Raw genomic sequence first — 13,161 nt, 5'->3', positions numbered from 1 at the left:
TGCTGGAGGTGAGTAGGTAGAGCGACGATGGTCGAAACTCGTAGGAAATGGTAGAGTCGGGCTGGTGGTCGCCACAAAGGTGCTGGAGGTGAGTAGGTAGACCGATATTGCAAGCATGTGCATAGGACGAGTGCCTCTTCCTTCCCCCGCTACCCATCTTGGAGAGGTAGTGGTCAAGCTTGACGGGTACCTCATCAGTGTTGACACCAGCGGCTGCAACCAGCGGCAAGCTGGTGACTGACTGTGTAGGAGCTTGCCTCCCAACTAGTAATTGGTTGTCGCAGCCAAACCTGGCACAAAGACTTGGAAATGGATGCGTGCATCACTACTAGAGAACTAATCTTCCATCCAATATTTTTAGTCCCGGATGATTTTGGACCCGGGACTAAGGGTTCACCAATCGGGACAAAAAATCAACCACCGATGGGCACTGGCGGGGGGCTCACCAACCAAGAATAAAGAGCCACTTTACTCCCAGTTTAAAGGCTAGTGGCCCTCGAGAATCTGGCGGGGCCTTTAATCCGAGTTGAAAACACCAATCGGGACTAAATGCTCCCCCTTTAGTCCCAGTTGGAATTACCAACCGGGACTAAGAATTTACTCTCGGTTGGTAATTCCAACTGGAACTAAAGGGGCCTTTGGTCCCAGTTGGAATTACCAACCGGGACAAAATGCCTATCCACGCGTGCCCCCTCATCCTTATCTTCTCCGATCCCTTTCCTTATCTTCTCCCCCACCCTCCCACCTTATCTTCTTCTAGATGCCCATGCCTCCTCTCCTCGCCCACTGCACCGCTGCCACCACCCCTTCCCCTCCCTCTCTTCTCTACCTTCCTCTCCTACCACCCTCCCCTCTTGCTGCCCCTCCCCTTCCCCCTTTGCTTGCCACTCACTAGCAGTGAGGAGCGGCAGCAAGGTGAGGATAGGGCAGTGGCGCACGGGATGAGCTGGCGCGGCTAGGCAGCGACGGGTGGCCGAGCGGCAGCGGGCACGAGCGGGCTGGCAGGTGGAGGCGGACAGATCGAGGTGAGCGGCAGCTGGTGCGGCCAGGCAGTGGCGGGTGGCCGAGCGGCAGCGGGCTGGTGGGTGGAGGCGGACAGATCGAGGCGGGCAGCAGCTAGCACGGGTGGAGGCGGATAGAGGCGCGGGCGTTGGTGGGCAGCGGCGGCAGGTGGGCGTGGGCGAAGGTGGGCGGTGGGTGGGCGTGGGCGTGGGCAAGGGCGGGCGACGGCGGGCAGCCGGTGTGCAAGCGGCGCCTGAGCGGGTGGCCTCTTTTATTTTTTTTTTGGAAACATTTTAGTCCCAGGACTAAAGGTGACACCCCCCTTTCATCTTGAAAAATCAATCTGAGATGCATTTTCGGTATGTTTGAGTCCTACCAACCGTGTCTAATGCGATGTTCTCCAGTAGTGCATGGTGACCAAACGTGATAGCAGCCCATACAGCATTGGTAACATGTTGAGCATGAGATGGGCTGGAGGAGAAGAGGATGAAAGGGAGGGAGGATAGAGCGGGTGTGAGAGAGAGAGGAGAGATGGGCCCAATATGTGGTCCCCACATGTTGGGTCTTTGTCATAGCATAATATAAACAGCATGTCACGCATGTAGTTTAATTTAAGTTAGACGATTTATGACTCATATGGTACAATTAGCAAGTTTTTTTAGGATCTGATTGTTCATTTTGCTAGTTCAGGACCCGGATGCCATAACATTACAATTTTGAGGACCCATAGTTGTTTTACTCTTTTAATAAGTAATATTTCTTTGGTGAAGATATGATATATAGTACATATTTACTAATAAATAAACAAGGTATCCTCACAGTTTATACACTTGTAAACTTAGGATTTAAATTTTATTACAAAATGAAGAAATTATTAGTTGACATTTTAGTGGACTATGGTTAACTTATCATTTCAGACTTGGGAAGATCATATGGAGCGGTACACTATGCACGACCTGGTGCATGATCTGGTAGCATTGATCATGGGTGATGAGTTAATTGTTTCTTATGTTGCATCAAAGAATAATAAAGCACATAGCCAGAAATATTGTCGCTATGCATCGGTTACCAAATATGACCACACAACAAGGTTATCCAATGTTTTACCCTCAAAGGTGAGGGCACTTCATTTCTCAGATAGCGGCAAGCTGGATCTCTCATGTGAGGCATTTTCGTTTGCAAAGTGCTTGCATATTTTGGATTTTAGTGGATGCTCTGGTTTACTGTTGCCAGCCTCTATTGGGCAACTGAAGCAGCTGAAGTACCTTACTGCTCCACGAATGCAAAATGAAGTTCTTCCAGAGTTTATGACTGAGCTACCAAAACTGCAGTACCTGAACCTCAATGGATCTTCTAACATTTCCGGACTACCAGAATCAATGGGCAAGCTCGGGTCACTGAGATATCTGGGTTTGTCAGGTTGTTCTGGCATATCAAAACTGCCAGGATCATTTGGTGATTTAAAATGTATGATGCATCTTGACATGTCAGGTTGTTCTGGGATAAGTGAACTACCAAATTTACTTGGTAATCTCACAAATTTGCATCATCTTGATTTATCTGAATGTTCCAATCTCAAGGCAATACCTGAATCTTTGTGTGGCCTCATGCATCTCCAGTATTTGAACTTATCATCTTGTCGTTCTATCACACGGTTACCCATGGGAATTGGGGGAGTGGTGCATTTAAGCACTCTGGACATTAGAGTGACTAATGTCAGAGAGGTACCCTGGAGAATTCAAGGCAATACTCTGGTGCTTGTTGATGACTTTTATTCTGATAAAATGGTGAAGTTGGCAGAGGGGGTTATCTCCTCTTCTGGAGCAAATTGCAAGGGGGCCCTATTCATCGTGTTCGTCGACCCTTTCAACCCGAGGTATCAACCTCTACAAGTTCCGCTGCTTAGAGTTGACGGGAGACACATGAAAGTACCGCAGTGGGTCAAGCAAGGCTTTTTCAATGTCTGCACTTTAGATATCAGGCTCTGCAAACTGGTGCACGAAGACCTCGAGTTTCTGAAGACGCAGATGCCCAACCTGCAGGCCCTCCAACTAAGGTTCGAGGTCCTCCCACGGGAGCCGGTTGCCTTCACTGGTGGAGGGTTCAAGAAGCTAGAGACGTTCTGCGTCGATTGCCGTCTGCCACGGCTGACCTTCAAGCGTGAAGCCATGCCAAAGCTGAAGCATCTTGAGTTCAAGTTCTACACAAGCACAGCAAGTCAAGACTACTACATGGGCATCAAGCATCTCGACAGTCTTGAGAAGGTCGTGTTCCGATGCTCCAAGAACTATACAATTGACGGTCGGGGCATCCGCGAGACAATTGATGTACTGAGCAAAGAAGCCGTGGAGCACCCAAACGAGATCACCCTTTGGGTCAATGACATGAAACCTGAGGTTTTCGGCAGCGGCGCAACATTATCTGTACGCACACTTGATTGCCATTATTTTTCAAGTTTAGTTTCTCTTCGTCATATGCAGTGCTAGCTTGCACCATGCATCTGCACAATGAACATTCCGTATGCCTTGCTCCTAGCTAGCAACTTATCCATCCAATCATTCCGACATTTTTTTCAGACAAAAGTCGCCATATGAGTATGATTCACGCTAGTGATCCAGTTCTTTTAATTATTTGCTTCCATATTAAACAGAGTTTTAAAATATTTAAAGTTTATTTAAGTAATAAACTAAGGAAAGAAAATACCGAAGTGAATTTATTTAACACTTGGAAGCTGTTCTAAGAGGGATAGAGGGATAATAAATAACTTACTTTGAAATTATGTATTTTAAAACATGTAGCACTTGATCTTGTAAATATTAGTAAAATGGGACCTTTACACTATACCTTTGTACTAGTCGAGTTTCGTAACAATTAAAGTTCAAATGCTATTTTTCTGAGATGCTCCCAAGTAGGTATATTTAACTAGAACCCTAAGCGGGATATAGGAATAATAACTAGCCTACTTTGAAATTAAAAATTTCAAAATATATGGCACTTTGCATTGTGCATGTTACTAAAATGGAACAACCACACCATATACATCGTGCATGCCGAGTTTCGTAGAATTTAAAGTTGAAATACTCCCTCCGTTCTTAAATAGATGACTTAAATAGATGACGTTGTTGACTTTTTATTCCAACTTTGACCATCAATATTATTGAACGAGTCAGTTAACTAAAGTAAAATATGTATCATTATGTCTATTGTCAAATATACTTTAGATTTAACTTGTAGGTTTATCTACTTGCCAAAATATTTGTAGAAAAGCAGAATAGTCAAACAAATGAAAAAAAGTCAATGGTGTGTATTTAAGAACGGAGGTAGTACTGTTTTATTTAGATGGTCAAATTGGATAAATTGAATTATACATGCCTCTCGTCACCAAGGCAAGTTGGCGTGGCAGAATCATGTTCTCGCGTATGAGAGGAGTTCATGTCATCTCCCCTTGTCAGCATGGCACGCTTGTCACGCCAATGCATGTTGCGTGATAATGTTATCTTGTTGTACCACACGAACTGGTATGATCAAAATGGTCACGGGATGGAAATAATTGTCTGGAAGCGTTGTTTTTAAAATATTATTAAAAAAGGTTAAAATTAAAAGAATCACTAATGTTTGGTTTTGCTCTAGGCATGGCCGCAATGTGCGAATCCTCTCTCTGTTGGAGGGATTGGACGGATGCTGCCGATGAGAACGAGGAGTTGAAACGGGCCAAAATAAGTTCTCCACCTGAGTGAACAGGGCCGCCCGCCAGTCCAAGAATGAAACTCTCTCTGCACCGGGATCGCAGAAGAAGATGTGTTGTGTCTCGAACTCTGGCGAGGTCAAGACACATTGAGTCTGGAATGAACAAACTCTTTAGCTTCGGTCAGATTCGCTCCACCAGTTGTCTCTTCATTCAATAGTGAATGTGAAAAATTATACCAAGGTAGGGTTCGTCTTTTATAGTGCCCCGAGGATCAGTCACATTATACATTTGCCCCTACTCAACTACTGCATTCTCAGAATATGCTTTACACAAAGGTTGTTTGGGAGTCACTGTAACACCCAAAATTCCATCATAAATGCAATGTAAGCAACTTCCGTCTAGTTTGTTCTCTAAGGTTTAAATAAATCATTTTAATTAAATTACAGTCTTTAATAAACAAAAGAGCACTCAAATTTAATTTTAGAGGTGACAAGTGTTTGATAAGTTTTTATCTTTCCTTTGGTTTTTGTTTGGAGTGTGGTTTGCAAAATTTCAAAAAATAAAATATAAACCTTTCTCCCCTCCAATCTACTCTGCAGCCTCAATCTTCCTTCCTCTCTTCTTTTGGCCCACACTTTTTCCCCTTCACCAGCCGGCCCTAGTTGGCCCAACCGGCCTGCCCTCTCTCTCTCTCTCCCACTAACGGGCGGGACCCACCCGTCAGTTCCTTCTCCCTCCTTTGCCCAGGCGAACAGGCGCACGCATGCACGGGCGCAGGAAGCTAGGCACCGCCAGCCCCCCCATCTCCCGTGACTTCTGACCTCCCCGAGCCTTCCCACCTACCGCGCCACCTCATCTTCCCCCACTACCAGCCTCAAACCACCGCCCCCTCCTTTCTCCTCCCTGGAAATGACCGCACAAAGCTTGAAGGCCATTAATGGTCGGCCGCCTCTCGATCTCCCCCGGGCGCCCCTTCCGCTCCTCCTCACGCCCTATAAAGCCCCCCAAACCTCTTCACCGGAGCTCCTCTTTCCATTCTTCCACTCACCCGCCTTTCCCTCGCCCCGAGCATCGCTGCTGCCGCCGCCGGGATCTTGCTCGGTTCCTGGCTCGTGCGCCTTTGCTTTCCACTGCTGGAGCTACTCCCATCCGCTTTTGTCGCCGGTGAGCCTAACCAGTAGCAAACCTCAACTTGACTAATCATACGAAGATTAATTAAAGGATACTTGATTAAGCACGAAAATATTAGCAAGAGAAAGTACCGATTAAATTGCTTAAACAACCTAACAGTGATTAGCTAGCAATTGCATGGAATTAAACTACTCAAACATCATACATGGGCTGTTTGTTCCACGTGGGGCGACAGCTGGGCTGCTGCTGTCGGCCTGCCTTCGGCCCGCACGTGCCAGCCGCTGCTGGGCTGGCCTTGTGCCGCCTCGGCCGGCTGCCGCACCAGCCAGCCTGCTGGCCAGCGGTTGCTACTGGGCTGGCCAGGTGCCTCCTGGGCCGCCTGCCGCACCGGCCTGCAAGGCCACGGCTTGGAGCTGGCAGCCACTGGTGGCTCGTGGGCCGCTCGGCCTGCTGCCGGCCTGCAGTGCGTGCCGGCCTGGCTGCTCCGCTGCGCAGCTGCTTCTGCGCTCCGAGACAAAAGAACACCGAGAACACCCCAGAACAAGCTCACAACATCAGTCCAAAAATACTCCCTCGATACGGTCAACTAGATCCATGAAAAAGATCTCGAAAAATATTCGTCACGGATTTTGAAGAAAATCAAAACCCTACAAGAGCAGGAGTGGAGGTGGGGGAGCTTGCCTGGCTGCTGGTCGGGGCTTGACCAGCCAGCCCTTGCCTGCTGGTCGACAGCACAGGCGAGTACGAGGGCGGAGCAACTTTGCATGGAAAAGAACGGAGAGAGAGGGAGAGAGAACGGGCGAGGAAGAGGCGCTGGTTTTTGCTCGGGCTTGGCACTGGCATGGCAGCGACAAAACGGCGGGACCTGTGACTCCGTGAAGCAGACGGGCGACGTGAGGTGAAACAATGCTGGACGGCATCCCTGCGAGCCAGACCGCGCGTCACGGCTGCGCGGCGGATATTGAGTTGCATGCACGAGGAAATTCAACCCAAAATTTTTAGGTGATAGGAATGGTTAGGCAATTCATACTCCAACACTTACCTTCACGTGTAGGTTTTTGTAGACCGCATACGTGGATATTAGAGCGAACTGTAATTATTTTATTTAATCATGTCCGTTAGGTTTCGAACTCAAGACCTCTAACCCTGATATCATATTGAGTTGCATGCATCAACCAGTTCAACCCAAAATCTTAAATTAATAGGAAAAGATGGACAATTCGCTTATACTCCGATAGTGGACACGCGAGCACGGGGGAGCGTCGAACTCTACCAGCGCTGGCTCAACTCACGAGGAGAGATGTCTGGATACTATAAAATATGTGCGATCCATTTTACTTGAATTTGGCTAAACAACTATTGCAGATTTGAAAAGAATATTCTTCCCACAATAGCATATTTGAGTTTTCAAGTAAGCTGTTAACCCACGATATAGCATCTAAAAATCCAGAAAAATAACCTAAATTAATATTTTGAAAAGTGCTACTTTAACAAGTTATCTCCTAGCATATGTATCATGCTGAAAATTTAAGTTCCTTCACAAAACGTGAACTAGCAAGTAAGGCTTTTAATTCTAAAACAAGTCTAAAGCATTTTAAAAGAAACTTAGAATTCCAGAGATGCTAAAGATAATGCATATGTATACTCCAAGACAAGCTTAATTAATCTCGGTTGTTACATAAAATGGTGCATTTACCATCCTGGCGAAGTATGCAAGATAATTTCATTTATCCATATAATGCTACAAAAGGTGGATGGGCCAATCTCTAGCTGGGTGGGAAGCATGATGCCGCTAACAAAGTGACAACATACGAAACCTCAGCAACAAGACAGGCCGTGTAATTTGCACCAAATACCCTGTCTGAGAAGATGATGATGTTGAAAGTGTCATTAGAGAAGAGGAAAAGTAAACAAGATTGAAAACTCAAAGCAGTTCAGGGGTTAGTTATATATGGCACTGGTGGTTAATTATCACAAAATTTTAATGGACAGTTTGGTAAAAGACCATAGTATAATATGAAATAAGTTTGGTATGGATTGCTTATAGAATTATCATAATTTGTGAACTTAGATTATATAATCTAGATTATAATTTGGACTATTTGTTAACCACTTGAGATCATATAAGCATGATTATACAACCATTTGTGATGGGCGCAGGGGTCGGAGCACAACATGACACCACACCAAGGTCAACCTCTCAACACCACACCACCTAAACAGGAAGTGGAGACAGAACGTTGCTGTTGCTAGAAGGGTAGATTGATCAAGTTGAAAATGAATTCATTCACCAATATAAGATCAAAAACATAAGTAAATATATGTGCATCTACCTGACTACATCTAAGATATTGCAGATCTAAATGCATCTAGATATGGCTCAATCAGACTAATGGCAGATTTAACCATGAGATTGATGATATGACAAGCACAACGCTGATGTAAGAACAATGATCGAACATAAGCAGCTAATCTAGGACTAAGTTTCTCCATAGCAGTAGTATTAGCAGAGGCATTATCCAAAGTAACAGAAAACACCTTTGAAATCAAACCATACTCCTCTAGCACACTAGTCACACGGTCAGAAATGTTCTGGCCAGAGTGAGATTCATCAATAAGCCTTAAACCAATTAACCTCTTCTCTAATTGCCAATCAGCATTAACATAATGAGCAACCACACTAAGGTAATCTTCCTTAGCATTACCAGACCAGATATCAGAAGTGATAGACACAGATGAAACGGTAACAAATGATTCAATAAGCTTAGCACGGCAATCAGTAAAGTATTTGCACATATCTCTAGTGGTTGATTGCGTAGAGACAGCCGAAAACCTAGGATTATGAGCAAGTTTAATATACTCTTCAAAAGCAGGAGATGCACCGAAACACAGAGGAAGATCTAGTCTAGCAATCAAATGACATAATTGAGTACGAGCTACCTCAGCAGAGTAATCCCATTGACGGACAGAACCGTCAGGGTTGAAATGGATCACAGACTGGGAATTACGAACCTTAGCCCTCCTGTTTGGGCATTTCTCAACATGCCTGTTGAGATGGCCAGTGCCAATGGAAGATTTTGCAACATATATAATGCCACAATGATTACACTTGGCAGAGACCCTTACCTTCTTCCCATTGATGTCCTTGAAGATCTTTTCAAAGTCCTTCCAGCACTCAGAGGTGGTGGAACGGGACCTCTTGGTGCCACTGCTCACCATGTCTGGATCAGCATCAGGTGCTTCTTGACCAGCAGGTGGTGCTTCAGTCGCAGCTATGTCGATTGGATCGACAGCGCTACGACCGAAGAGCTCGTCCTGCTCTGCCTCCATGTCACTCTCATCATCACCTCGCTGGCCCATCATCCGAAGCTCGTTGTTGATGGTGTGCTCCTGGAAATCGTCGCCGCCGTCCATCGCCGACGCTCTGGTCCCTCAACGGATCAACCTCGAACACAAAACAAGAACGAGTCAGGAGAAGAACACCAACAAATTAGTAGAAGAACTCCAGCAGACAACAACGCAACGACTTACCAACGAATCCGGAGCACCAGAGCGCACGGCGATGGTCAACGAACAACGGATCTGGAGCATAGAGCTAGGGAGGAGCGAGAGGAGGCAACAGGACAGTGGATAGAGGAGTGGGCGAGAGCGAGAGGTGGGGGAAGAAGACAACAACGCAACGGCTTACCAACGAATCCGGATCACCAGAGTGCACGGCTAGGTGAACTAACAACGGACCTGAACACTGGAGCCAGGGAGGAGCAAGAGGAGGCGGGGGTTGGGGGAAGAAGAACACCAACGAATTAGTAGAAGAACACCAATAGACAACGGTCGGGAGGCGAGGGGGGCTAGCGGCGCCGGTAGGCGACCGACGCCGGCCTTCGGTTGCCGGAGAGGGAGGAGGCGACAGGAGGAGGGGGTTGGGGGAGGAAGAAGATGAAACAAGAACGAATCAGTAGAACACCAACAGACAACACCACAACGGTCGGGAGGCGAGGGGGGCCAGCGGTCGCCGGCGAGGGAGGAGACGAGAGAGCAGAGGCGGAGAGGAGGAGAGCCAAAGGCGGCGACCAGCGAGCCGGCGAGGCGTGCGGGAGGCGGAGAGCCAGAGGAGAGCGAGAGCCGAGAGGAGAGCGAGATCCAGATCCAGAGCGAGAGAGCGGCGGGGAGGGGAAGGAAATGAGCTAGGGTTTGCGGCCGAGCGGGGCGACGCGCCGGCGGGCTTATATACCCCCTCCCCAACGGCTCGATCCAACGGTCGGGAGGCGACGGGATGCCGGAGATCAACGGTCGGGAGGCGAGGGGCGCGGGGGTGTCGGGCCAGCATCGGGCCGGCCCAAAAATCGTGCCGGGCTCGTGCTGGCCCAGCGTGCCGGGAATGCGGCCCAGGCCCGGCACTATCATCGTGCTGGGCCGGCCCGAGCACTATTCCCCTCGTGCCGGGCCCGTGTTCGTACCGGGTTTTTTAGTGCCGGGCCTCGGGCCGCCCAGTGGGCCTGGCCCATTTGGAAAACTTTGGTGACGCCAGCAACTGCGGGAGGACGCTGCTACATTCTGCTCCTCGTCGACAACTTCTTGCGCTACATGTGGCTCGAGCTCCTCTCATCCAAGAGTGACGCCGAGGCCAAAATTAAGAAGGTGTGGGCCGCTGCCAAGAACCAGAGTGGTTGCCGCCTGCATGTTCTGCGCATCGACAACGGCGGCGAGTTTACTTCCGTGGAGTTCACACGCTACTGCGAAGAGGAAGGTGTCGAGCGCCACTTCAGTGCGCCTTACACGCCGCAGCAGAACGGCGTTGTGGAGAGGAGGAACCAGACAGTGCTCGCCACGGCTCGAGCGCTGTTGAAACAGAGGAAGATGCCGACGCGCTATTGGGGTGAGACGGTCTCCACAGCTGTCTTCCTCCTCAATCGTGCGCCGACCAAGAGCCTCGACGGGAAAAGTCCATATGAAGCTTGGACCGGCAAGAAGCCCTCCGTCTCTTTCCTCCGCATTTTTTGGTTGTCTGGCGTACGCGAAGATCGTGAAGCCCGACGTCTCCAATCTTGAAGACCGAAGCCGCCCGCTGGTGTTCATTGGCTATGCCAGTGGCACCAAGGCGTACAGGCTCCTGGACCCTGCATCGGGCAATGTGACTGTGTCCCGCGACGTCATCTTCGACAAAGCTGTCGGCTGGGGCTGGTCGGGCCAGAACAAGGAGGCGGAGATCTCGGCGGCGCCGCACGACTTCCGTGTCGAGCAAGTCGTACGCCAGGAGTTCATGCCCACACCTACTGGGAATGGGGGAGCGCGCACGCCGTCACCGCCGCCTGTTGCTGTGCCCTCGCCTTCTCCGGCACCCATGCCTGCGCCCTCATCTTCTCTACTACCGGCGCCTGTTGCACCAGCTCCATCTACTCCACAACCTTCGACTGTCGCAGCTGCACCGTCGTCGCCTGTCTTCGTCACGCCGCTAGCCGACGACGAGGAACGCCTGGATGCCTGCCACGGGGAGATGCCCGTGCGCTACCGCGCCATTGACAACGTGCTGGGTGACGCGACTCCACCATGCCTGGCGGCTCGTGTCCTTGACGATGAGCTCCATCTCGCTTACACTGGTGAACCATCGATGTTCGCGGAGGCGGACAAGGATGCAGCGTGGCGCACTGCGATGAAGGAGGAGATGCAGTCCGTGGAGGAGAACGACACCTAGGTGCTGGTCAATCTTTCGCGCGGACATTGCTCCACTGGCTTGAAGTAGGTGTTCAAGTTGAAGCGGAACGAGGCCGGCGACATCGTCAAGCACAAGGCCCGCCTCGTCGCCAAGGGCTACGTCCAGCAGCTGGGGATCGAGTACGACAACGCCTTTGCGCCTGTTGCGCGGCTGGAATCGGTGCGGCTGCTTCTCGCGTTGGCTGGCCACAATGGCTGGGCCGTGCACCACATGGATGTGAAGTCCGCGTTCCTGAATGGGGTGCTTCGCGAGGAGGTGTACGTATCACAGCCGCCCAGTTTCGCCGTCGCCGGGGAGGAGAACAAGGTGCTCCGGCTGCGCAAGGCGCTCTACGGGCTTCGTCAGGCTCCACGCGCTTGGAATGCGCGGCTCGACAGCACGCTCAAGTCCCTCGGCTTCAAGTAGAGTCCACACGAGGCCGGCATCAACGATCGTGGTGGCGACGGTGCTCGGATGCTTGTCGGCGTCTATGTGGATGATTTGATCATCACGGGCACGTCGGACAAGGAGGTGCGTCGCTTCAAGGCGGAGATGAAGACTCAGTTCAAGATAAGCGATCTTGGGCTCCTCTGCTTCTACCTTGGCATCGAGGTACAGCAAAACGCCAACGGCATCACGGCAAGTCAGGGGAGCTACGCCAAGAAGGTCTTGGAGGTGGCAGGGATGGCAAATTGCAATCCTGCGCACACTCCAATGGAAGAGAGGCTCAAATTGAGGTGGATGAGTGAGGCGGCGGAGGTCGATGCCACACTATACCGGCGGATCGTCGGTTGCCTTCGCTACCTCTGCCGTACCCGGCCGGACATTGCGTTCGCGGTTGGGTATGTGAGCAGATTCCTGCAGCGTCCTATGGAGGAGCACATGATCACCGTCAAGCGCATCCTCTGCTACATCGTTGGGACTCTGCACTACGGCTGCTTCTACGCCCGCAGCAAGACGACGCCTCGGCTGCACAGCTTCAGCAACTCCAATCTCGTCGGCGACGTCGACACCAGCAAGAGCACGTCGGGAGGCATTTTCTTCCTGGAGGGAGGACCGGTGATATTCCTTGAAGCAGCGCGTGGTTGCTCTGTCCTCCTGTGAGGCAGAGTATGTCGCCGCCGCATCGGTGGCAACCCAAGCTGTTTGGCAAGCCCGGCTGCTTAGCGACTTCACTGGAGATTCTGCTGAGACAGTCGAGTTGAAGTTTGACAACATGTCTGCGCTGGCGCTGGTAAATAAATCCAGTCTTTCATGACAAGAGCAAGCACATTAGGATCAAGTATCACTATGTGCGTGAGGCGTCTGAAGTTGGAAGCATCAGCACCAGCTTCATCGGGACAAAGGACCACCTCGCTGACATCTTAAAAAAAGCATTGGGGCGAATCAGATTCCAAGAGCTGAGAGCAATGATTGGAACGGTCCAAGTCAATCAAGTGCACAAGGATTAGGGGGAGATTGTTGACTTAATCCTTGCGCATTGTATCCTAGTTAGGAGTCCTAGTTGTTTACTAGAGATAGAGTTCTAAATGTTTACTAGAGATAGAGTTCTAAACTGGTTGGCCCAATTCAGGCCTTGCTCCTTACGGGAAATCTTAAGTTTGTATCTAGACTATATATAGTTGTCCAATTAATCAAGAAAAAGCTG

At 49.8% G+C, this 13,161-nt stretch overlaps 2 protein-coding genes across 2 annotated transcripts; both read left to right on the top strand.

The window, feature by feature from the left end:
* The first annotated feature begins 1,795 nt into the window (after positions 1–1,795).
* On the top strand, positions 1,796–5,029 carry LOC111258282. The gene is made up of 2 exons (XM_022829398.1): positions 1,796–3,425; positions 4,633–5,029. The coding sequence occupies exons 1-2, from the start codon at positions 1,899–1,901 to the stop codon at positions 4,705–4,707; spliced, it is 1,602 nt and encodes a 533-aa protein (XP_022685133.1). The 5' UTR covers positions 1,796–1,898; the 3' UTR covers positions 4,708–5,029.
* Positions 5,030–11,987: 6,958 nt separating this feature from the next.
* Positions 11,988–12,617, top strand: LOC106804487 (uncharacterized mitochondrial protein AtMg00810-like). Its single transcript, XM_014805660.1, has one exon. The coding sequence runs from the start codon at positions 11,988–11,990 to the stop codon at positions 12,615–12,617; it is 630 nt and encodes a 209-aa protein (XP_014661146.1).
* Positions 12,618–13,161: the final 544 nt, after the last annotated feature.

Source organism: Setaria italica, chromosome VIII (genome assembly GCF_000263155.2).
Source record: "Setaria italica strain Yugu1 chromosome VIII, Setaria_italica_v2.0, whole genome shotgun sequence".
Classification (NCBI taxonomy): domain Eukaryota; kingdom Viridiplantae; phylum Streptophyta; class Magnoliopsida; order Poales; family Poaceae; genus Setaria; species Setaria italica.
This window is presented reverse-complemented; position numbering and strand designations above follow the sequence as displayed.

What these genes read in the sequence shown, in the direction of transcription:
- LOC111258282 (XM_022829398.1), top strand. Translation starts at nt 1,899, where the DNA reads ATGGTTAACTTATCATTTCAGACTTGGGAAGATCATATGGAGCGGTAC. An exon ending in GCAGCGGCGCAACATTATCT is followed by an intron (nt 3,426 to 4,632) that starts GTACGCACACTT and finishes GTTTTGCTCTAG; the next exon opens with GCATGGCCGCAATGTGCGAA.
- LOC106804487 (XM_014805660.1), top strand. Translation starts at nt 11,988, where the DNA reads ATGCTTGTCGGCGTCTATGTGGATGATTTGATCATCACGGGCACGTCG.